General features: G+C 41.6%; 1 protein-coding gene across 2 annotated transcripts in view; it reads right to left on the reverse strand.

The window, feature by feature from the left end:
• Nucleotides 1-23,086, reverse strand: part of LOC146856393 (retinol dehydrogenase 7-like) — a 52,280-nt gene that overhangs the window by 17,250 nt on the left and 11,944 nt on the right. Inside the window, exon 3 of one of the 2 annotated variants that reach the window (XM_085654522.1) lies at nt 12,247-12,410. In XM_085654522.1, coding sequence (XP_085510648.1) covers nt 12,247-12,410 — 164 coding nt within the window. Of the gene's footprint in view, nt 1-12,211; nt 12,411-23,086 lie in introns of both variants that reach the window. The other variant, XM_085654523.1, reaches the window with a different exon arrangement.

The following is a 23,086-nucleotide window of genomic DNA, read 5'->3' on the forward strand; positions in this document are numbered from 1 at the left end:
TCCCTTCTCGTTCTTTCCACTACCTGTTCGGACCTCTCCCTTTCCCCTGATTCCGGACTATAAATCGACACAATCGGTCCAATGGTGACCGGTACCCTCAATGCATCTGGTAACCTCATTTCTCTCTCAATCCTCCCACTAGCCACAGACTGACTCCGTGGACTCTCCGTTCCAAACGAGACCAACCATTCTACTCGAGTCTCGGGTTGAATGGTTACCCTTCTAGTTTCCCCCCTCTCGCCCCACCTGTCGTCTGCTTCTTCTGGATTATAAGGAGGTGGTCTCTCCTCCAACAATCTTTCCAATACTCCGTCATCGGAGTCACTTTCTTCGTCCTGTGCCGGATGTATGACGTTACAACGCATGCTATTACAACGCATACCTTTACATCGCATTTTTTACAACGCTAGTACTATTACAACGCAGTACTTTACAACGAATTCTGTTACAACGCCAAACCTATTAAAATACTGAAAAGTGCTGTTACAACGAAGTATATTACAACGCATACCATTACAACGCGATTTTTTTTTTTTTAAATAAAAAGTACAATACAATCTGGCACGGGATGCAGGGAAATTAGGGGTTTTAGGGTGGGGAAGTGTATTAAAACGTGGAGAAGAACTGTACGTAAATCGACTGAAACGCATTACCAAATTAATACTCGGGTATTAAAATTAATACTCGAGTATTAAAATTAATACTCAAACTTCCCCATAAAAATCCGTTTTCACACATTACTAAGTTTTTAAAAAATAACGAAAAATTAAATAACAGAACAAACACATTTGTAACATGATTAGATCGCAAAGTAAGTAAACCAACTAAAACATAACACACATACACATAGGCGCCATTTTAACCATCTCACTTGTAAAACTTGTCCTACCACAGTTTCTATGTAAACAATACCAAAAGACATGTTCCAAAATGGATGCCAAAACGGAGCAAATGAATGAAAACAATATTTGTTAAAAAGCATTTTTAAATTATCATTTTCCACAGTAAAACAAAGCATTAAAAAAAACACAACGAACACAGTTTTTCAAAAAATTATTAGTGACACACAGTAAAACTTATAAATACAAGTGAGACACCATTTTGCACTCAGTTGATTATCAACTAGCAGAGAGAGCAGACGTAATAAGCTGACCCTCTGTCACCTGCACTGCGACCTCCTCAGAGAGAGAACGGAATTCACAACAGAACAACTACTAGTAAGTTATTAATATATTTGAAAACAATAGTTTTTAGAAAAATATATTTTCTTAAACCACAAAAAATATTTTTTCACTTAGTAATAAAAACTTAAGAAATGAACTGTTTCAAATATATTATAAATAAAATAAAACACAAAATTAAAACAAGTAATTTATTTCCCTCAACCAGAAAATCGGAAGACTGTTACATTCCACATCAGCTGAACCTATTTGGACATCCCCACCACGTAAACGACTGACAAACTCAATTGTTTAGGTAAATGTAATTTTTGTGTCATGGTTTTACTTGTAAAATGTATTTGTAAAAATTTCATTAAGTTATGTATGCGAATGGTGTTTTTTTATAATACTCAATCACACCGCACAAAAATCAAAATTTACAGTTTATAACCAACGTTGACAAAGGAACAATATTATTTTTTTTTTTCTCCAACAGTGAACATCTTTTCCCAAAAACCTATTAACCTCCAGCAAACATCAGGATAAAGGCACGTTAAAAAAAAACCTACTAGAAAAGGTATTTTTTCTTTCCCATTTTATTTTAACGGTACATTATTAATCCTTACTTTTGCATTTATTCCTCCTGTATCGTACCTAATTTGAAAAATAATGGATAGTTTTGAGAAACAATATTCAATTTCTTCTGTAGGAAAGAACACCATCAGTGATAATTTTTTTGTAGGGTAGGGGTACATATCTCTATTTCTACTACAGTAATGTGTTTTAATTATGACAGTATCATGTAGTACTAGTTATATTGTATGTCTGTTTAATTTTAAAGATACTCAAGTACTACATTTCTACCCACCGTTAATTATTTTTTTATCGCCTTTTCTTCAGAACAGAAAAGATTTTTTATCTCAAAACTAAAATTTTGAGTCAACAAAGAAAAAAATCCTCTACCACCTCATCCACAAAAACGAATTCTCAAAAACAAGGTATTTTTTTCCTGCACGCATTCTTTACCTTCAATATATTTGACTAACTATCACATAGCTAAATTTCAAAGAAATAATCAATGCAATTATGATTATATTTTCAAATTTTAGATTTATATTTCATGTCTAAAGAATGGTTTTTCATTACGGAAATAGTTATGTGCAGCAACTTATATCACATGTGCAATTTTTTTTAGAATAATTTTACTAAACACTTTTCTCAACATCGTTCTGTGTTCAAATTTTTTTCATTTTTCACTTTTCCAGACATTTATTTATCCATTCCCCAACACATCACCTCAAAAGTGTCTACACAAACCGACTCACCAATACCACTGAACAAGAGTCTGCCAGAAAACCAATTCGGAACAAAAGGTAATTTAGACCAACATTGTAAGTTGCAACAATTTTTAAAATGTACCATGCTGTAGAGGTAACAATTTTCTTTTCCAAAATCTGTAAGGTGCAGCAGTAGGGTAAGTGTTGGATAGTGTAGGGGTATTAATTTACTATTCTAACTCCCGGAAGGTGCAACAGTAGGGAAAGTGTGGGATAGTGTAGGGGTATTAATTTACTATTCTAACTCCAGGAAGGTGCAGCAGTAGGGAAAGTGTGGGATAGTGTAGGGGTATCAATTTAGTATTCTAACTCCAGGAAGGTGCAGCAGTAGGGTAAGTGTGGGATAGTGTAGGGGTATTAATTTACTATTCTAACTCCAGGAAGGTGCAGCAGTAGGGTAAGTGTGGGATAGTGTAGGGGTATTAATTTACTATTCTAACTCCATGAAGGTGCTGCAGTAGGGCAAGTGTGGGATAGTGTAGGGGTATCAATTTACTATTCTAACTCCCGGAAGGTGCAACAGTAGGGAAAGTGTGGGATAGTGTAGGGGTATTAATTTACTATTCTAACTCCAGGAAGGTGCAGCAGTAGGGAAAGTGTGGGATAGTGTAGGGGTATCAATTTAGTATTCTAACTCCAGGAAGGTGCAGCAGTAGGGTAAGTGTGGGATAGTGTAGGGGTATTAATTTACTATTCTAACTCCATGAAGGTGCTGCAGTAGGGAAAGTGTGGGATAGTGTAGGGGTATCAATTTACTATTCTAACTCCAGGAAGGTGCTACAGTAGGGAAAGTGTGGGATAGTATAGGGGTATCAATTTACTAAACTAACTCCAGGAAGGTGCTACAGTAGGGAAAGTGTGGGATAGTGTAGGGGTATTAATTTACTATTCTAACTCCAGGAAGGTGCAGCAGTAGGGTAAGTGTTGGATAGTGTAAGGGGAATAAATTTACTATTCTAACTCCAGAAAGGTGCAGCAGTAGGGTAAGTGTGGGATAGTGTAGGAGTATTAATTTACTATTCTAACTCCAGGAAGGTGCTACAGTAGGGAAAGTGTGGTATAGTGTAGGGGTAATAATTTACTATTCTAACTCCTGGAAGGTGCAGCAGTAGGGTAAGTGTTGGATAGTGTAGGGGTATTAATTTACTATTCTAACTCCAGGAAGGTGCATCAGTAGGGAAAGTGTGGGATAGTGTAGGGGTATTAATTTACTATTCTAACTCCAGGAAGGTGCAGCAGTAGGGTAAGTGTTGGATAGTGTAGGGATATTAATTTACTATTCTAACTCCAGGAAGGTGCAGCAGTAGGGTAAGTGTGGGATAGTGTAGGAGTATTAATTTACTATTCTAACTCCAGGAAGGTGCTACAGTTGGGAAAGTGTGGGATAGTGTAGGGGTAATAATTTACTATTCTAACTCCTGGAAGGTGCAGCAGTAGGGTAAGTGTTGGATAGTGTAGGGGTATTAATTTACTATTCTAACTCCAGGAAGGTGCATCAGTAGGGTAAGTGTGAGATAGTGTAAGGGGAATAAATTTACTATTCTAACTCCAGAAAGGTGCAGCAGTAGGGTAAGTGTGGGATAGTGTAGGAGTATTAATTTACTATTCTAACTCCAGGAAGGTGCTACAGTAGGGAAAGTGTGGGATAGTGTAGTGGTATTAATTTACTATTCTAACTCCAGGAAGGTGCAGCAGTAGGGAAAGTGTGGGATAGTGTAGGGGTATTAATTTACTATTCTAACTCCAGGAAGGTGCATCAGTACGGAAAGTGTGGGATAGGGTAGGGGTATTAATTTACTATTCTAACTCCAGGAAGGTGCAGCAGTAGGGTAACTGTGGGATAGTGTAGGGGTATCAATTTACTATTCTATCTCCAGGAAGGTGCATCAGTAGGGAAAGTGTGGGATAGTGTAGGGGTATAAATTTACTATTCTAACTGCATGAAGGTGCTACAGTAGGGAAAGTGTTGGATAGTGTAGGGGTATTAATTTACTATTCTAACTCCAGGAAGGTGCATCAGTAGGGAAAGTGTGGGATAGTGTAGGGGTATTAATTTACTATTCTAACTCCAGGAAGGTACTGCAGTAGGGAAAGTGTTGGATAGTGTAGGGGTATCAATTTACTATTCTAACTCCAGGAAGGTGCAGCAGTAGGGTAAGTGTTGGATACTGTAGGGGTAACAATTTGCTATTCTTACTCCATGAAGATGCATCAGTAGACAAAAGAAAGGATTGAGTACATGTTATGTTTTGTATACAAATATTTAAAAATATCAAGCTAAATGTTTTATCTTTTCTCCTTTTTTCAGATAATGTCTAGCCTTGGAGCAGCCAACTTCATAAAATCCAGGAAGGGCAAAAATCTGTTAAACCATGCTGGATACATATATAGTAAGGAAAGAATAAGTTTAACTAGAAATCATTGGAGGTGCGTGCAATACTACACTACCCATTGCAGTGGCAGAGCGGTTACTGTTGATAATTTGGTTGTGAAAACCACAGAACATAACCACTCTGCCTCTGCAATGGATGTAGAAATCAGAGAGACAATTAATGAGATGAAAGCTATTGCAAGCACCTCCAATGATTCTACAGGATCCATTTTAAGGGAGGTTGCACAGCATGTCCCCAGTCATGTTGCTAGCAACATGCCTATAATACCCAATTTGAGAAGAATTATTCAGAGACAAAAGCAGGCAAGTAATATTCAATTGTCTACACCACATACATTCTCTGACATTAGAATTCCTCATGATCTTTCTATTTCTTTTTCTGATGAACCTTTCCTTCTCCATGACAACGAAAACCCTCAGAAACGTATTTTAATTTTTAGTACCCCCCGTAACCTTGCTAAGTTAGAAAGTAGTGAAATTTGGATGATGGATGGGACGTTTAAAAGTACACCCCATCCTTTCACTCAAATTTACACTATACATGCTAAGATTAACAATAGTGTAATTCCCTTAGTGTATAGTTTGCTACCTGATAAGACTTCTGCAACATACACTGAACTTTTATCAGTGATTAAAAGCAAAACATCTGCAAGTCCTCGAAAAATAATAATCGATTTTGAATTGAGCATGATCAATGTGATCACCAAAACGTACACGGATACCCAAATTCAGGGATGTTTCTTCCATTTTTCGCAGGCATTTTGGCGTAAACTACAAAAAACATCCCTAGTTGCAGAATATTCTCGGGATAGCAAATTACAGTTTGAACTAAAAAAATTAACTGCACTTTGTTTTGTTCCTCCCGAAAGTGTGGACGAGTACTACACTGCAATTATAGAATCTGTTTATTATACGAGTAATGAGGAAAAATTGGCACCCATTCTAAATTACTTTGAGGACACATGGATTGGACACCTAAGCAGATCGGGTCGCAGGAGGAAGCCACGATTCCATGTGGAGTGGTGGAACTGCTACACGAGTTGTTTAGAGGGAGAGGCCAAAACAAACAATGCCATTGAGGGGTGGCATAACTCCTTCAATCATACAATTGGAAAACCACATCCTAACTTCTACTCATTTTTGGAAACTTTGAAGAAGGAGCAAAGTTTCCAAGAAATGAGAATAGCACAAACACTCGCAGGTAGTCTAAACCCACGAGTAACAGTCAAAACAAGGGAAATGTCTGAGAGACTATTGGCAATTTTACAACAGTTTTCGTTGTGTGTGGCTATAGACTACCTCGAAAATCTTTCTAACATTCTTTCTTTTTAAAACAATGAATTTGCTTACTTTCCTGCTTTGCTAAAAATTATAGTAATTACAATGATTCAATTGGCATACAAAGATTTTTTGTTTAAAAATTTTTTCAAATTAACAAGTCGGGTTTTTTGCATTTTTTCAAACAAATCTTCATTTCATCAAAAATAAACCAATGCTGCAAAATTTACTGTTCCATAGTATTCGAACCATTTATCATTATCGGTACGCCATTTTTCAAATTTTCAACAAAACTCCTATTTAAATTCCGTCAAAACCAATCACCAAAACTCAATTCGAACTATAAAATAGAAATAAAACCATATTCCTTAATACACATTGCAGCTGAATTTTCATTTGTATTTCAATTTTACATTTACAAAATATTAAAGTACGCACAATTTTTGTACAAAGAAATGAAGATCGACAGTACATCTTTATCTTCGGAAACAAAGAAAACAACTGTCTGAACCGTAACTTTTCATTTAGAAAGAGTTACATACTTTTTTGAAATAACTAACTTACTTTCAGCAACCCGACATAGGCATGTATTAATGACATTAATGTGGACATGTTTAACAACTTTTAATACATCTATTAGTTTTCCAGCAACCTCCCCTTATTCTTTCCTTACTATATATGTATCCCTTAAAAAGGTTTAATCTATATTATCAACAGAAAATATTTCCTACCTGGACGCAGATCAGCTTCCTGCTGCTTCCTCCTCCGATGCTCTGCAAAATGGCGTATTACGTCGACGCACACGTCCTTACGTCATCGCGTACTTCTCTATTTATGGCGGACTACTTTTTTACATTCAACTGTAAATAAATGTTAATATATGTAAATAAAATATTTATATTTTGTTTAAAAATTAAAACTTACTTTGAAAAATTAATAAAAAATATGTTTATTTTTTTCATGTTTAATAAAGCAAATAAAATTGTGAAATAAATAATTTTTTCCTGTCATTATTTTTAATTAAGTTTTTAAATCTCCAATACTGTAATTATATAAATGTTAAATTACTTAATATGTTCCTTACCTTGGCTCTATTCTCTTTTCCTTGCAAAACTTCCTCTTACTTCACTTTCTGTACCTTATTTTCTTGTTCCGCGGGCTGTATATGCTGAGGCTGCCAAAATAAATAAAGGACAAACACGCTCATAGACTTCAATTGAAAACCGTGGGAAATAAATTCAAAAAGTAAGTTATAATTGTTATTTCTGATTTTTAAATTTTTTAAAAGTTAAATTGGTATAATTATTACTGTAAATATTTTTTAATGTTGATATTAATATTTTAAATATATTATTAATTTATTTATATAATAAATTATTCATAAATACACTTACATTTAATTATAAAAGGACACTTTCTTTTAAACATATAAATACTCTTGTCTTTTCATATATGATAAAAATACTCTAGTATTTAAAAATAGGTACTCAATCATTTTTCTATATATTTAAATATTATATACTCATTTTTATGTAGATAAATACACAACATTTAAAATAATTTTTTATGAAGTATCTATTTTTTATATTTTAAAACACTATACTAAATGTTCAAGTATTAAATTTAAAAAAACTCAAGTATTAAAAATTTATACATAATAAAATACACATGCATTAATAATTTGATTATCTACTCACTTTTTTGAAACTACTATAGAAACTAAAAATACTAAAGTATTATTTTATCACCAAACAAACCAAACTTTTCTACTAGTCACAATACTCAAGTATTATTATTTTTATAAACTACTCACTTATTTCAAATAAATATTGCATTTTTTTAAATTTTTTTAATACTGAATTATTTATTTTACTGCTAACCAACCAAACCTTTCTACCAGAAATAATACACAAGTATTAATTTTTTAATTAACTACTGCCCTTTTTTTAATTAGAATTGCTATATTAAAAAAAAAAAAATACTCAAGTATTAATTTTAATGCTACCCAAGTAATAATATTTTTAAAAAAAAACAAGATAAATATTTGGCAAAAAAAAATGCGTTGTAATAGTATATGCGTTGTAATAGTACTTACAATATAACATCTTGCGTTGTAAACACATGCATTGTAAATACATGCGTTGTAAAAGCATTTCCACAAAATGCGTTGTAAAGGTATATGCGTTGTAAAGGTACTTACCATATAATGGAACGCGTTGTAAAAGCATGCGTTGTAAAAGTTTTAGCGTTGTAAAAAAAGCGTTGTAATAGCACAGCGTTGTAAAAGTTGCGTTGTAAAGGTAGTTCCCCTCCTGTGCCTTCACATGCCTTATCCCCGTCGAATCTATTAGTAAGGGATACAGTTTCTCTTCCTCAATTGCCTGCACTCTCCACCTTTTCTCCGCTGCATCCCACTTGGCATCCTGAAATGCCCTGATCGATTTTCTCATCCTTTCCTGACTCCTTCCCTTTTCCTTATCATGCGCTGCTCGGATCCACGCATGTAATGCTTCGAACTGTGTTGGTCTTGGCAAGGGTTTTAAGGACGCCATCACAGACTTCAACTGATACAGCACCGCTAATCTAAATGAGCCATACCTCGGGAAAGCTAGTTCCCCTTCACCTTGTGTAATCTTGTGCCAATTCTCGATCCAAACTATGGTATGTAACCCCACATTCTTTGCCATGTAATGTGCTGGGGTATCCTCGGGAGGGGCTTCTTCTCCCTTCCGAGTGACCACATGCTTGTCGCCTCTACACAATTCCCGTAAAGCCTTAAGACACTTCATGACGAGCAAGTTCGATCTCGCACTCTGTTTACTTCTTGCTCTTAAATCCTCCAATAACAGCGCGACTCACACTAACCGGCCTATCACAGCGCGACACTCTCTGACGTCACCTTCCTTCGTTCGCAGCAGTTCCCTTCTCCAGACACGTTTCACGCCTACTCTCGTCCCATTCATACACTGAAATAACCGATTAAGTTACTTCTCTGGCTGTCCGTCCACAGCCTCTGACTGTTCGTCCACAGTCTCTCGACCTTGTTGACCTCGATAGGCGACCGTCTGCCCCCGTCCGGCCAGACAGATCGCCCCTGATAGGTTACTAACACTCCGATCCACACACAACAACCCACGACCAGCGTTAAGTTGCCATACACACACACGTTCGCTCCCCCTATCTCGGTCCAGGTGATCGATGGTACCTCACGATCCCCTTTGGGTGGTCAACAAAATCTATCTCAGGTGTCTTCTACACCACAACTCCGGGGCTGCGCGCGCTCACAGCCTGATCTCACAATCACTCAACATACACATCAACTCCGCAAGACATCCCACGACAAATCAACACCGCAATCTACAACATCTCATTTTGTTCATACTCACTCCTGGAACTGCTGCTTCCTGCCGCACTGCTACTCGCCGTCGATGCTCATCTGCCGCCGTCGTCTCTCGCTCACCATCTGATGATTCACCATCACTTATCGTCTTTGGGCCTCAAGGATCACTTATCCTTATCTAATCTAATCGTCCCTCGCTATCGGAAGTAACCATCCGTCTCTACTACCAACTGCTCCGGCCCATTTTAGTATCCGTCAATTATCTACTAGAACCCACTCTGGTCGGATGGAACTTTTTACTTGCCCAATAGCGTGGAGGGAATAAACACAATTATCAGAAAATGCTGTCCGCAATTTGTCATGATCAAGGACTCGAGACTTAATCTCTTGGCTCTCTGGCTTTTATTATCAGCATAAAGATTTGAAGATACAAACTCCTCAATACGAGGCACAACAAGTACATAGGCACTAACACAAAGGCTACTCTACGAAGAATCCGCATACGACTAAAAATAACTAAAAGCACAATTTCTAAAAGCATGAGGTAGAAAACTACCAAGCCAATGTTGATATTAGGGACACTGGACCATACCATCTCTGTCCCTACTCTGTACTAGATGACATCCCTACTTAGCAATCCCTTGAGACCCTCAATCGAGAAAAAGGTGTCAGAGTGAAACTTCCTAAGAAGTCTTCACTTAGAGAGCTTGATCTAAAATTGCCCCCTCTAGCTCCTCGCCTAACTCTTCTCTGCCCTGGGCTGCGCTGTTCTGCCTCCACCCTCGGGGCGCTTTCCCTAATACAGAACCCCGGATCTCAGAACACGCCCTTTGCACCTCCTCTTCAGCCGGGTCGTCTTTCAGTAATTTTCCATAGAGCGCTGTCCAGTTCCATCGTTCATCAGCTTGGCCTTGAGTCCCAGACACCGTCCGCACTAGGAGTTACGATTGGCACATTCCAATGCACTCCCATGTCTGGCTTTAACTACATAAGTCAATTTGTGAACAAAGAACTTCTCTACTAACGAGCAACTGTCCTTGCACCTGGGGTGAGATCATGCAATGCAGACATACTTCACATCTTTTAACTTTGCAATTTACTACAGCCTAAAACCTCTACTGGAATAAATCCTTTTTGGCCTATTGCCCTCGGCTAACATAAGAAAATAACAGGCCTTTCGCCTCAACGATATATGTGAATTCTGGCCACTACTTCGGTTACACAAGCATGTCTAAATCACACTATTGACATTTACGTCTTTCTTTTCATGTATGGTTAAACTAAACAGTCTACAATCACGTATTCTAGGCTACACATTTTAACATCGCCTGGAGTTTATACATACCAAGCTCTTATGCATTTCTCTAATACATTCACAATATGCTTGTACATAGCTAACACTTCTATTTAAATCGATATAGGTTATACAATTCTTAATACATTTCGCACAAAATACCTGAGTACACATTTGATTATATGCGGGTGCCGACTAACTGTGAATATAACGCACCCCTACAATTTTCAACCTTTTAAGCGCTACATCAATGGCGACGCGAGAAAGGGAGCGGGCACAAAGAGGGGAGAGGGCGGGAGGTAGACGGGGACCACAGGTTAGAGATAGGAAATGATGGAAGGCTCGTGAGAGAGAGTAGGATAGAATGGGGAGAGCGGGAGAGACAAAGAGCAGTAAATTCAGACATAAGCAAAGAGAGAGAGAGCAGTAAATACAGACATAAGGGAAGAGAGAGAGAGCAGTAAATACAGACATAAGCGAAAGGGAATGGGGTCGTAAGAGAGACAGAGGCCTAGGAAAAGGAGGGGAGCCAGGTAGAGAACAAATGCGTATTACGAAGAAAACAAGACAAGCCCGGCTTCTAAAGTGCTCCGGACGCAAGCGAGCGCCCGCCGCGCGAAAGTGAAAGCAAATTTGTCACGGCGAGACGCGGCGGAGCATGGCGCGCGCGCTTGGCGGGGGCGGGGGAGTGCATTCCAGGTGGGGGAGCGGACCCTTTGAAGTATGATGCCGAGGGCGCCAGTGGGCTGAAGCGCTTCCCCAAACGGATTGCATGGCGGCACGATGCATGTGATTGTGCGCGTGCTCGCCATGCAATCCACTTTTGGGAGCACTTTGAAATGCTCCTCTTACTAGAGTCTCGCATAGCGATTGCGTAAACGCAATAGGCAAGCGAGACCTAAAAATGAATGTGCCCTCATGTAATGCAACTGGAGCTCGTGTAAAGCTCTCTGATACCCGATACCTTCGGGTCAAGTTCGCGCTATATAAAACTCAGTAAAAAAAAAAGAAGAAACACAACATTGCGTTACATGAATTCAGCCAAATGTCCAGTCAATTATACCTCCTCCTGCCCCATGGAAGCTAAGGTCTTTTTATTGGGACACTAAAATGTTTGCAGGCCAGAGACACTGGCTGGTACAAAAGGAATGCTGAAAAATGACAGACAGTAGTAAAGGAAGGGAGACAGACACAAAGAAGAGGAGATATTATGGAGGAAATCTGAGAGAGCATTGGTTGTTTTAAGAAGCAGGAAGCTGGGAGAGAACAAAGGGGTGGCCTAAGAAAAGGCTGAGAGAAATGCTTGGTTCTGCCACATGGATCAAGGCATTCACACAAATTACATCACACACACTCTCTGGCTCGCACTAGTCCACCAAAGCCAAGCCAGCACTCAGTTTGCCATATTACTGGCAGAACACTAGGTACATGAGCAAAGCACTCACAGTTCTTGAAGAACTCCTCTCCGTAGCTCTCCTTTACCTCTGAAGGGAGATGGCTCCAGATACCCTCCAGGGTTGCATTGAGGATGTCCCTGTTGGTAATTGAGGTTTTGAAACACCCAGGCTCGATTATGTAGACTTTCACTCCAAAGGAAGACAGGTCACGCCTGAAACAAGACGAGTGTCAGCGTTAGACATCTTTCTTTTTATGAGAGCCTATCGCTGATTGGTAGTCTTGTAGAACAAAAATGTCAACTCCAAAGACTAGCAAACATTCTTTGGCATTTTTACCTCCCTACACATCACTTCTAAAGGGATCTTTAAGTCTATGTCAAAATTCAATTAGAGTTTATAGCATCATTCACACCAATAAGGAACCTAAAATCATACCTTCAAGAGATTTTCTAAAGCTTCTTATTTAAATGGCCCAGTTTTCCAATATTCACTTAAGGTTGAAGGTGCTTTGTTTCCACATTGTACATTTCCAATAATAGTATTTGTTGGAAAATTACAACGTCACCTGTAAATAATTAACTGATTGACTGCGCCCTACCAAATAACCCACTATAGGCATCTGTAATCACCACAGGGATCCATTATCACCGTTTCAGTAACCATACCAAAGCGTAGAGGGTCCTGGTTTTCACTGTTCTAAACAAGTGTGGTAATTTACAATTGTAACTTTCTTGTGACAAATTGATTTACAAGCAGTCAGGAATCTGTGTGTTCTCCAAATCTAAGCATTTTCAGGGTTGATTTTTAGCTGGCAAAGAGAAAGCATAGTTCTCAATAATCGCAGCCATTTATTTAGTGCATTGTTTTACAGCTGTAGACCCACAGTGCTGTGACCTCTCCCCTGGAAGGCATGCAGTTCCATGTACGCATGGAAAGATAAGGTGCTGGTTTGTTAGACATTCATGCGGATCAAAGGTTGTTGTTTCAGGGACAACTGGAGAAGTGCTTTGTTCTTGTTGTGACAAACATCAAAAAGCATAATGTAGATGGAGGGTACGAAAGAGGCTGTGTTGACAGGGTGTGAGTAAAAACAATTAGGAACAAGGTAGGGAGGGTGGAATGGATGTTGGTTGTTCATAGGGGCAAAGGTAGACCACTGTGTAAGTGCCATCCATGTGGCCTGGAGAAGTGCTCTAAACATGGCTTGGTGAGTGTGCCTAAGAATAAGTGGCAAATCACATCTTGAAGCATACTCAATTCGCTCTGAAGTCCCTCAGTGCATGGTCTATATGCAATAAACAACTACTACCTTCATTAGTTTACTTCAGGATGTTAAAGCTATGTGAGGAAGAATAGCCACGTTTTAGAGCTTTAACAAAATCTACATAGTTTTGTTGTGTGGAGGGTGACAGTTGAGTTTTTGAGTCAGGCTTAACTGAAGTTCGGTCTTTTCACGTCGAGATTGACTTTTGTGCTAAAGCTGAATTTGTGCCGCATGCTGTTGTTTGTTTTGGTGGAAGGAACAGTGGTGGATGGTGGATTTTTAGAGTGGTAGGGCAAAAATAATATACCCGAGTATAACGAGCGAGCGAGCCTGAAGTGCAAAAGGATGTTGTGGGGGTGAGGGGGAATTCTCCTCACCTGAAGAAAATTCTGCACAAAATGTATTCAAATGGCTGCTTTACATCACATAGTTACTGCCAATTGTTGAAAAAAGGGGATCCAAATATAGCATTTTAAAGCACAAGTGTGAAGAAAACATTAGAAATAAATAAAAAATGTGCCCAATCCTCAAACTGATCTGTTGAAAAATAATCCCCAAGCCAAGCATATCGAAACAATGAATTAGAAAATAGGCAGTGTAGAGGCCTTGTAAATAGTTGTACAAAGGCTCCGGGGTACATTGGCTGTATTATTAGTAATGGCCTCCAGCAAGAGGGCTCAATGAGTTGTGACTTCTGCTGACAGAAACGGGGAAAGTGGGCGATTACATAATGGGGCCCCTGGGGCCGGGTTATATATGAAGCACATATTCCTTCATTGCACTGACCTCGCCTTTGAAAAGGTGCCCCCAGTGCAATGTAGGAAAATGCGCAGCATTATGAGGAATGCGCTGCCCTCAGGGTAGGCGTGAACTTGCGCTGCCATGGGGGCAGCACATTCATGTGAAAAATGAAACTGTTGCTTTAAAGCCACTCCTGTTTTCACAGTGCAGGCGGCAACCCGCCTGCACTTTGAAGGGGAATTAGAGATCCTCCTTGCAGGCGGGTGCAGTCAGTGACAGCACATAATGCCTGCAAAGGGGTGTCTGGGGGGTCCATAGGATCCCCTTTCCCCCTCAAGAGGGCTACTCTCAGAGGGCGCACTGACAGTGCGCCACCTGAGAGCTTCTTTGCCTCTGCACCTGCTTCTGTAATACAGCACAGGTGCAGAGGCAAAGGGTTTCCCTCATTTGCATGGGGTCGCCTCCCAAGCAACTGAGGGAATGCCCCCTGAAGATAGCGCTGGCGTTTTATATGCACCAGCGCTATTGGTAATAGAGAACGGACCGCACACGCATGGGCAACCCCTTCTGTAATACCAAAGTGCCCTGGGGCAGGCAAAGCGGGCACAAACGCCTGTTGCACCACCGTGGCACTTTGTGTAATATGGCCTCTGGTATCTTTTGCATCAGTGCTTGTTCTTAAAGGTCAAATAACTACGGATAAAACACAAGTTGGAAATCACCACACACACTTTGCAAGAGGAGTCCAACACCTGCATGCAAATATGGTGAGGACTCGAAAAGCTTTTCTGCTAAAACGGGTGTGAAAGGCGCAAATAGGGAAAGTGCGCCCTGTTACATAGAATGCGCTGCCACCATGGCAGGCGCGAACTCCTGCAGCCCAGGGGGAAGCGCGTGCAAGTGAAATACGGAGCGGCTTTAAAGCAGCCCGCCTGCACTTTTAAAAGGGATTAAAGATCCATCGCAGGTGGGTGCAGTCCCCGGGGTATCTTGTGTAAATGGCCCCATGTGTGTCTGTCTGTGGAAGAGGTCCATGGTACAAAGCGCCAGTGAGACGTAACCAGCTCCCACTGCAGCATTAGTTCAACAGTGCATGTGAGGTGGCACCAGGCAGAAACTGGGACTCTGACATGTCACATCCAGAGTGGCATCTGTATGGCAGTCTCACTGCCTGCACACTAACCAGGGAGCTGCAGGCGTTGCTCTCAAGTAATTGAATCACTCTTAACAGCAGGGTGGGCTCTACAGAGAGAAGGGAGAGCAGGAGGCCTCACAACACCTTCTACGAACAGACTCTCAAACCTCATGGGCAAGTAGCCAGGCTGTGAGCGTGCCATAGGTCATTTATGCCTGGATCAACCATGTCTGGCAATGTGTGTACTTTTTATGGCTTTTCTGTTACAAGTAAAGAAATATATGCACCACATGTATTGCAAATAAAAGAAATGCCTGAACTCTTTCAACACACCAACTAGTAACATTGCTACTCACACGCCTTGCTCCATTTCACAATAATTGTCTGCGCTGCTGAACTCCTCTTGTAGGGGTGATTTCTGGATAACATAAAGCCTGGTGTACAGTACGTACCTGTCATGGCGTACGTGAAACAGCTCCTCGGGCCCCTTGCGACGGTTGGGCACCTTTCATTGGAAGCAAGGATGCGGCAGGACTCCTGTCCTCTGCAGGTGAGCGCTCTCCTCCGTACATACGAGGGTACTTCTAAAGCCCTGTGACGCTGCAGTACAGCGGTCTCCAGACATTCCAGAGGGCCGGCCTGCAATGAACGCTGCTGCCTGTCTCTCTTCATGAAGAGAGGAACTCGAGACTGCCTTCTCCCACCCTGTATTGCCTCCAACAAACTGTGCCAGTGGCCCCAAGAAACTACTATGGCGTCTATCTCAGCCAATCCAGATGCTGCTGCTTCTCTACAGCAGTGCCTGGAATGGCTCGGGCAGACACCCTTAATGCTCACACTGAAAGTGGGGGCTGCAGCTATGAGTCGCCCCAGCTCCAGCAGGCCCAGGGGGAAGAAACTCTGAGTGGTCTCAGGTGCGCATGTCAGGTTGGCTGGAGAGAGGCAGCCGCCCAAACCCGACATGCGCACTTTGGCCCCTCTGACTCTGATGGTGTTTGTGATACATTCTTGTTAAGTCCCACCACCTCAGGCCTGAGTCCTGCGCTGACTTCTTAAGGGACCCACCTCATGTCTCAATACTGCAACGGCGTGCGGCAGAATGCAAAGCAAAACACAATATTTTTACGACTTTACTTACATTTAATTGGGGGGCCATGAGGGACAAAATATAAGCATGGCAACGCCCCAACACCCTAAGGAATGCACCGCCCCTAGGAAGGAAGCCCATCCTCTATTGAGTGTGCAGATAGTAATGCTAGGACCGTGAAGGGGACTCTTCTGTCTACAGGAATAAAGCAGTGATCTGAGCTGAAGTTGCAGGAGTTTTTCTGCAATATTCTGGACCCATCGGAATTTCGATAAGAATACCCTGGTGCACCATCGTAGAAACCATTGATATTACCTAGGTCTGAAAGCACTGGAGTAATAGTGACCTGACCTAAGTGAGAGAAACCAACAATAGGGTAGATTCTCCTGGGGTGTCATTGATGATGGAAGGAGGTCCTGACATCCGAACTGATCTGGATTTCTTGGCTAAGGTCTGCATTCATGTTGCTTGCCAAGCCTTTCATTTTAGGTGCCAGTTACAGTAATCTGCCGTGCTCAGTAGACCACCAGGAAGAAGTTAAATACTTCTGTCAAAGACCCACGCGTCATGATTTCAAATTTGCTGGCACTAAACATCAAATGACTTCTGGTCATTTAGTGGGTAAAATCTCTCTCTTTTTCCAGAACCACTGGCAGTCTTGAGCCTAAATGTTGCCACATAAAAAAACATCTGTTCTGCTTTGAACAATGCATATGATATCTCATGTGTAAGATAGCCATAATAAATTACAGAAAGGTGATCTATGGAGTAAAAAATGCTGCATTTGAAAAACCACAAGAATTGTCTTGCAATTTTGTAATGCTCTATGCTCCAAAGATTCACAGATGTAGGTGAAGGCTTTCTATCAGTTCTTCTTCAATAACGTATGTAAACTCCAGGTCACTCCAGTTAATGGTTACTCTAACATGGCAACCCACCCAGTGCCAGCTTTTCATCTTCATGTAATCCCTTGTGTATGCTTTGACTAACTGCAATATCTAAAGCCATGATGTAAGTAAGAAGATGCTAGGTACTATGCTCCATGCTGAGTCCCATCCTCTATGTGTCACTCAAATAGTGCACACCTCATTAACAGTAAAAATAGTGCCACGTGTACACATTTTTTTAAATCGCGATTTCCTAATAGAGATTCTTACTGAATTCACAAAACACAAATCCTGGTGTAAGAAAGTTTACATCTTTGAAATAGCGGTTCCTAGTGGGTCACAAATGACCTACCTCATGAATATTAACGAAGTACGCTGCAGTTTGTGATCCATTAGGAATTGCAGCCATCCCGGGGATGGTGGCCAGCAGACTACCATGACTGTGATTGCTTTTTAATAAAGCAATCTTTATTTTTTTTAAATGCAGTTTTTCTCGTAAAGGATGTTTCCGCTTTGATGTTTGATCGCGATCCCTTTCGCGGCCGCACGGCCGCTTGGCATAGCCAATAGGTCTCGCTTTTGGGACCTTATAAGTATTTAGTTATGCAACTGTTGCATGGCTAAACACTTATAAGGTCCCAAAGGCGAGACCTATTGGCTATGCCAATGCTTGTTTGTTACAGAGGGCCGGTTTTGCAGTGGTGCTTATATCAGACCTAGTAACAAAAGCAGCAAGGGGGCTGGTCCGTCAAAATTGCCAGGGCTGGTTTGGGTTCCAAGTCCGGCCCTGCCATCGATCACAGCTTAGTGTCAAACCTTCTGTCCAAACAATCAGGGTGTTTTAATTAGAAAGGATCTTGAATGGACAAGGGTAGTAGCCAACTTCATATCTGGGTCAAACAAGGCTGTCTTATTATATGAGAGACGTAAACACTACAAAAAAAAGTTGACCATATCCTGATCCACCTCAAGGTATCACGTTGTCCCACTAGTAAAACACTGTCTGCAGACAGGAAGCATCCCTCAGGCCATATCTAGACCTCTCAGCCTGGATCACCTGCTAGCCCTCCGGAGACCAGTGAGTTGTCCAATGAAGAGAGACCGGACATGCCGCAGTGGGGTACCTGGCACACGGACCATAACCATGACTATAAGCGTTGTGGGTTGGCACTGCCACTGAACAGTGATGCTGCATGGCGGTGCCCAAAACCACGGTGCCACCTCATCCCCACCCCTTCTCAGAGCACCAGAAAAAAATACTCCAGACGAAGTTTCCAATATTTCAGTAATTACTGTCCCTGTGTATCCCAAAAACTATGAGTACAACCCACATGAAGGATCCAGTACCTTGGTGGACATTAAAAGAAACCAACTGTGAACAAAAAAAACAAAAAAACATAGAAATATCAGGAAATCTTTAAATCTATAAATTGGTCCAATTCGTGAATTTTTCAAAATTAACTCCATAAGTGTAATCCTACAAAATAAAGTTGGAGTGTTATGCAGTAGTTTACCAAAATAGCTTCGAACCTGTAGATATTTCAAGAATTCACGAGTATCCAGTGTAAAAACTTGTTTTAAAAAAAAGAAAAGGTAGCCATGCTTCCCTCACAAGCCAGATCCCCTACTGTCTTAATCCCTTGTGCCCGCACCGTATTGTAACGTTGTCTTGAAAAATACAGGGAAGCAATATGGCTGTTGACAAGGGGGTATAGAAATTAATACTAGAAATTAACCATCTACGCCGAACCTTCCTCCATACTGAATACATAGAGATAATAACTTTGAATTTGTTTTTTTTTATAATAGCTAGGTTCAAGTACGGACATTAATATCCCCTTGGCAGCCTGTCCAAGACTTATTTCAAAGATAGATGGTGCGCGGCATGGTGGGAGATTTGCTCTATCCCCAAACAGCGGAACAGCAAAATGTTGAATCAGCGCTGTCCAACTGTATAGGAGCAGGTTGGGGACCGACCACCCGCCCCTTTCCAATGGAAGCTGCATCCATTTTGCTGCCCTGCGTGGCTGACGATAGCCCCATAAGAACCTACTGCAGCATCTTGCTGCACGGGCAAGGCTTGATTGGGCAAATTCCAATGGGATAGTCCTAAATATATATAAGAATTTCGGGAGTATCAGCATCTTTAAGACATTGCGTCTTCCAAACAAGGATAAATGTAGATTATCTAATCTGTGTAATGCAAAACTGGCTTTATCTATAATGGGCAGAATGTTCATGTCGGGCAGTCTATCAATCGCAGCTGTTATTTCTATCCCTAAGTAGCGTGCACTCTGAACCACAGGCGCATTATAAGGACCCATCGCAGCTGTTTGGACCACCTGAGTTTTCTGAGCATTAAGTTTATAGCCCGACTGCTGGCCATAGTATTTAGCCAGCTCTTTAATTGCTGAGAATGAAGCAGAGACATCCCTAGTTAACACTGTGATATCGTCCGCATATGCTAGGACTTTGAATTCGAATGTATTAATCCTAACAGGGGCTATATTCGGGCAAAGTTCAAGTTTGCTCAGAAATGGATCTATATAGAGGGCAAACAGCAGGGGCGAGCAGGGGCAGCCTTGTCTAGTACCCCTGCTGATTGGAAAAGGGCATGAAACCTTTCCGGATATAGATAGGGTTGCCCGAGGTGTTATATATAATGATTGCAGGGCATGGATAAAATTAGGACAGATCCCCTTCCAATGCAGAACCCGCCAGAGAAAGCGCCAGGCAACCCTGTCAAACGCCTTTTCGGCGTCCAGCAGGATTGCACCGAGGGGAGATCCCGTGGCCTGCGCCCAGTCTAATAGTGCTATAAATGTAAATGTAGTTGAGCTTATATGGCGCACAGCTACCCGCTGTGGGTTTCCCGGCGCTTGCTTAGGGAACCCGTCCTGGTATTCCCCTGTGAGATAGCAGGGTATCCACAAGGTGAAAGTCAGGCATCCCGCCGCGAGGGGCCGTTGTGGAGATTAAACAAGCTATTGCCCAGAGTCGCAGAGTGTGAACCCGTGAGTCGAGGAGGCACCGGGGCGAGAATTATCGAGTCCGTGGAATTTTTAGCCCAAGACCCGCCAAGGCGGGGAATTGAACCCTGGTCCAGGACCGATCTCAGCTTCCGGGTCTGCCGCCTCTAACCCCTGAGCCACACTTCTCCACGCTATAACACGACGGACATGATCCGCCGTGTCCCTTCCTGGGATGAATCCATGTTGGCGAATGGAAACTAATGGTGATATCACTAATGCTAGCCTTGTTGCCAAGATTTTTGCAAATATTTTGTTGTCAGTATTGATTAGTGATATCGGGCGAAATGATGCAGGTTCAAGCTCTGGCTTATCCTTCTTCTTAAAAAGAATGATGGTTGTATACCGCCAGGAATCTGGAATCTGGCCTAGTTGTGCCTCTCTGAGTGTCTTCAGAAAATCCAGACGGATCTCGGACCGGAATACTTTATAAAATTCCAAAGGGATTCCGTCCGGGCCTGCGGCCTTACCATTAGCCAATGAGTTCAGTGCAATTTCCACCTCATCCCATTCTATGGGTGCTGCCAGAATCATATTCTGTTGGTCTGTTACTCTAAGAGTGTTAAGTTCTGTTAAAAAGGTACTAATATCATAGTCTGCATTTGAGTCCTCATTTTCTTCCGTATAAAGGGATGTGTAAAACTCAGAAAAAACAGACAGGACAGATTCTGGGGTATCTTGAATATTACCATGAGTATCCCGAATCTTGGTGATGTGGTTCGCCATAGCTCGTTGCTGGAGTCGTTTAGCCAGTACCTTGCCCGACTGTTCACCAAACTCGAACATCATCAAGCGGTACTGAAGATATTTAGATGCGAGGTCCTGTCCAAAGAACTCAAGCAAAGAAGCTCTGATGTTGGCTACCTGAGTTTGGCTATAGGATAAGTCCCGACCTTCCCTAATTGCGTCAGTAAGATGGATTTCTGCAGAACGTAAAGTTTCAATCCTGGTCCTAATCTGTTCTTGAATTTGCCTATGATGAAAAAATGAAAAGCTCTTAGTTTCACCCCGAATAGCTGCTTTTAATGTATCCCAAAGAATTTTACTGGAGGCTGATTCTCTGTTAATGTTTAGAAATTCAGATACCCACGGCCTCATATAATCTAAATACTTCTGGTCTGTTATAAGCTTTCTCTCAAAAGTCCATGTTTTGATGGGTTGAACAATACCATTCAGAGTAAGAGTGGTAACCACCGGATTATGACCTGAAATAATGCGGGGGAAAATTGAAATTGAAGTAGAGTCTGCAAGCTGATCAGCCAGAAAAATATAGTCCAACCGCACCATTTTTCTATGCGGAGCAGAAAAGAATGTATAGCCATCTAAATATTTGAAATGGTGGTACCAAAGGTCAGTCAATGAATATTCCTGGACTAATGCTTGCAGTGCCCTAAATACTCTCGGTTTCTTGCCCAGATATCTTCCCTGACCGTCCATAAGATTAAAGTCAGCCGCAAGGTTTATATTAAAGTCACCACAAAGGCAGATGGGTTGAGGCCACTGCGCTAACTCAACGTTTAAATAATGTAGAACCTCGGGGTCGTCGAGATTGGAGCTATATACTGAACAAATAGTGAATATTGTGCCACTAATCAAAAGCTCGGCTATGACCCATCGCCCCCCATTGTCTTGTGTGGTTCTAACACAGGACCCTACCCCGCGCCTCAATAAAATTGCCACCCCTCTTATCATCGAGGATTGCCGAGAGCACCCAATCAGGTCAAAACCAGGGAGTTTTAGGCAATCTCGATTGTTCCAGGGCACGTGAGTTTCCTGTAAGCATATAACCTCTAAATGTAGATTACGGACAATAGTTGAGAATAACGCTCTTTTCTTGCCATTATTAAGACCACAGATATTCCATGATGCTATACGTATCTTAGCCAACGCCATTGCGACATGTGAGTATTTGAGCCAAAATCGTGACTGTCATAGTGACAACAGTAACATCGTAAAAAACCAAAATATTTATCCAAGCTTTTTTTGACAGAGGGGGCAAGATGGCGGCCAGTGTTTTGGCCGAGTAAGCCGGTATCAGCACCCTCTCCCAGACGACCCGCTAGAATGATACGCTGAGACTTACTGACGGCACAGCGTGGGCTATAAATCTCCGTACAGCAGCGGCGGGTGATTGAAATGATTCGGTGGCTGCAATATAACTATACACATTTACTATATCGGATTTCAGTGGAACGGGGCTTACCGGGGGTTTGCCTCTTAGCGTCGGATCGAGGCACTCAGCGTTTTCAGAGGCTCCTTTGTCCTCAGCGGTTTCAGCCTGCTCGAGGCCTCGGCTGGTGCAACGTTAGGATGCCTCCAAAAAGCCAAACCAAGAATCCTCTGAGAGCGTCAGCGAGGGCTACTGCGCCATCACCATCAGCAGCATCCGTAGCAAAGCAACCTTCCCCGCCGCCAGCAGCTTTGATCACAAAAGGCAGTCAGCAGGAGTGCGCTGCAGCGGTCAAGTCTTCAAAACCGGGATTACCTCCGGTCCCTGCAATGTTCAAAATTCATAAAGCCGCTTCAAATAAAACTCCACGGAGTCTTGCAGTGGGGAATTCTTCTTCAGCCGTCACTGCAGCTAACAAAATTGGAAAGGATCAAGTTACCCCCACTGTGACTCCTGTAATAGACGTACTTGCGAATAACAATGAGGGCAGTAATGAGGGAGATCCCGTAAGTGTACTGAAGCAATCAAAGGGAGGGAATGATTCAGAGAGTGTAAAGGAGACCTTTGCACATGCT

Source organism: Triturus cristatus, chromosome 4_1 (genome assembly GCF_964204655.1).
Source record: "Triturus cristatus chromosome 4_1, aTriCri1.1, whole genome shotgun sequence".
Lineage (NCBI taxonomy): Eukaryota > Metazoa > Chordata > Amphibia > Caudata > Salamandridae > Triturus > Triturus cristatus.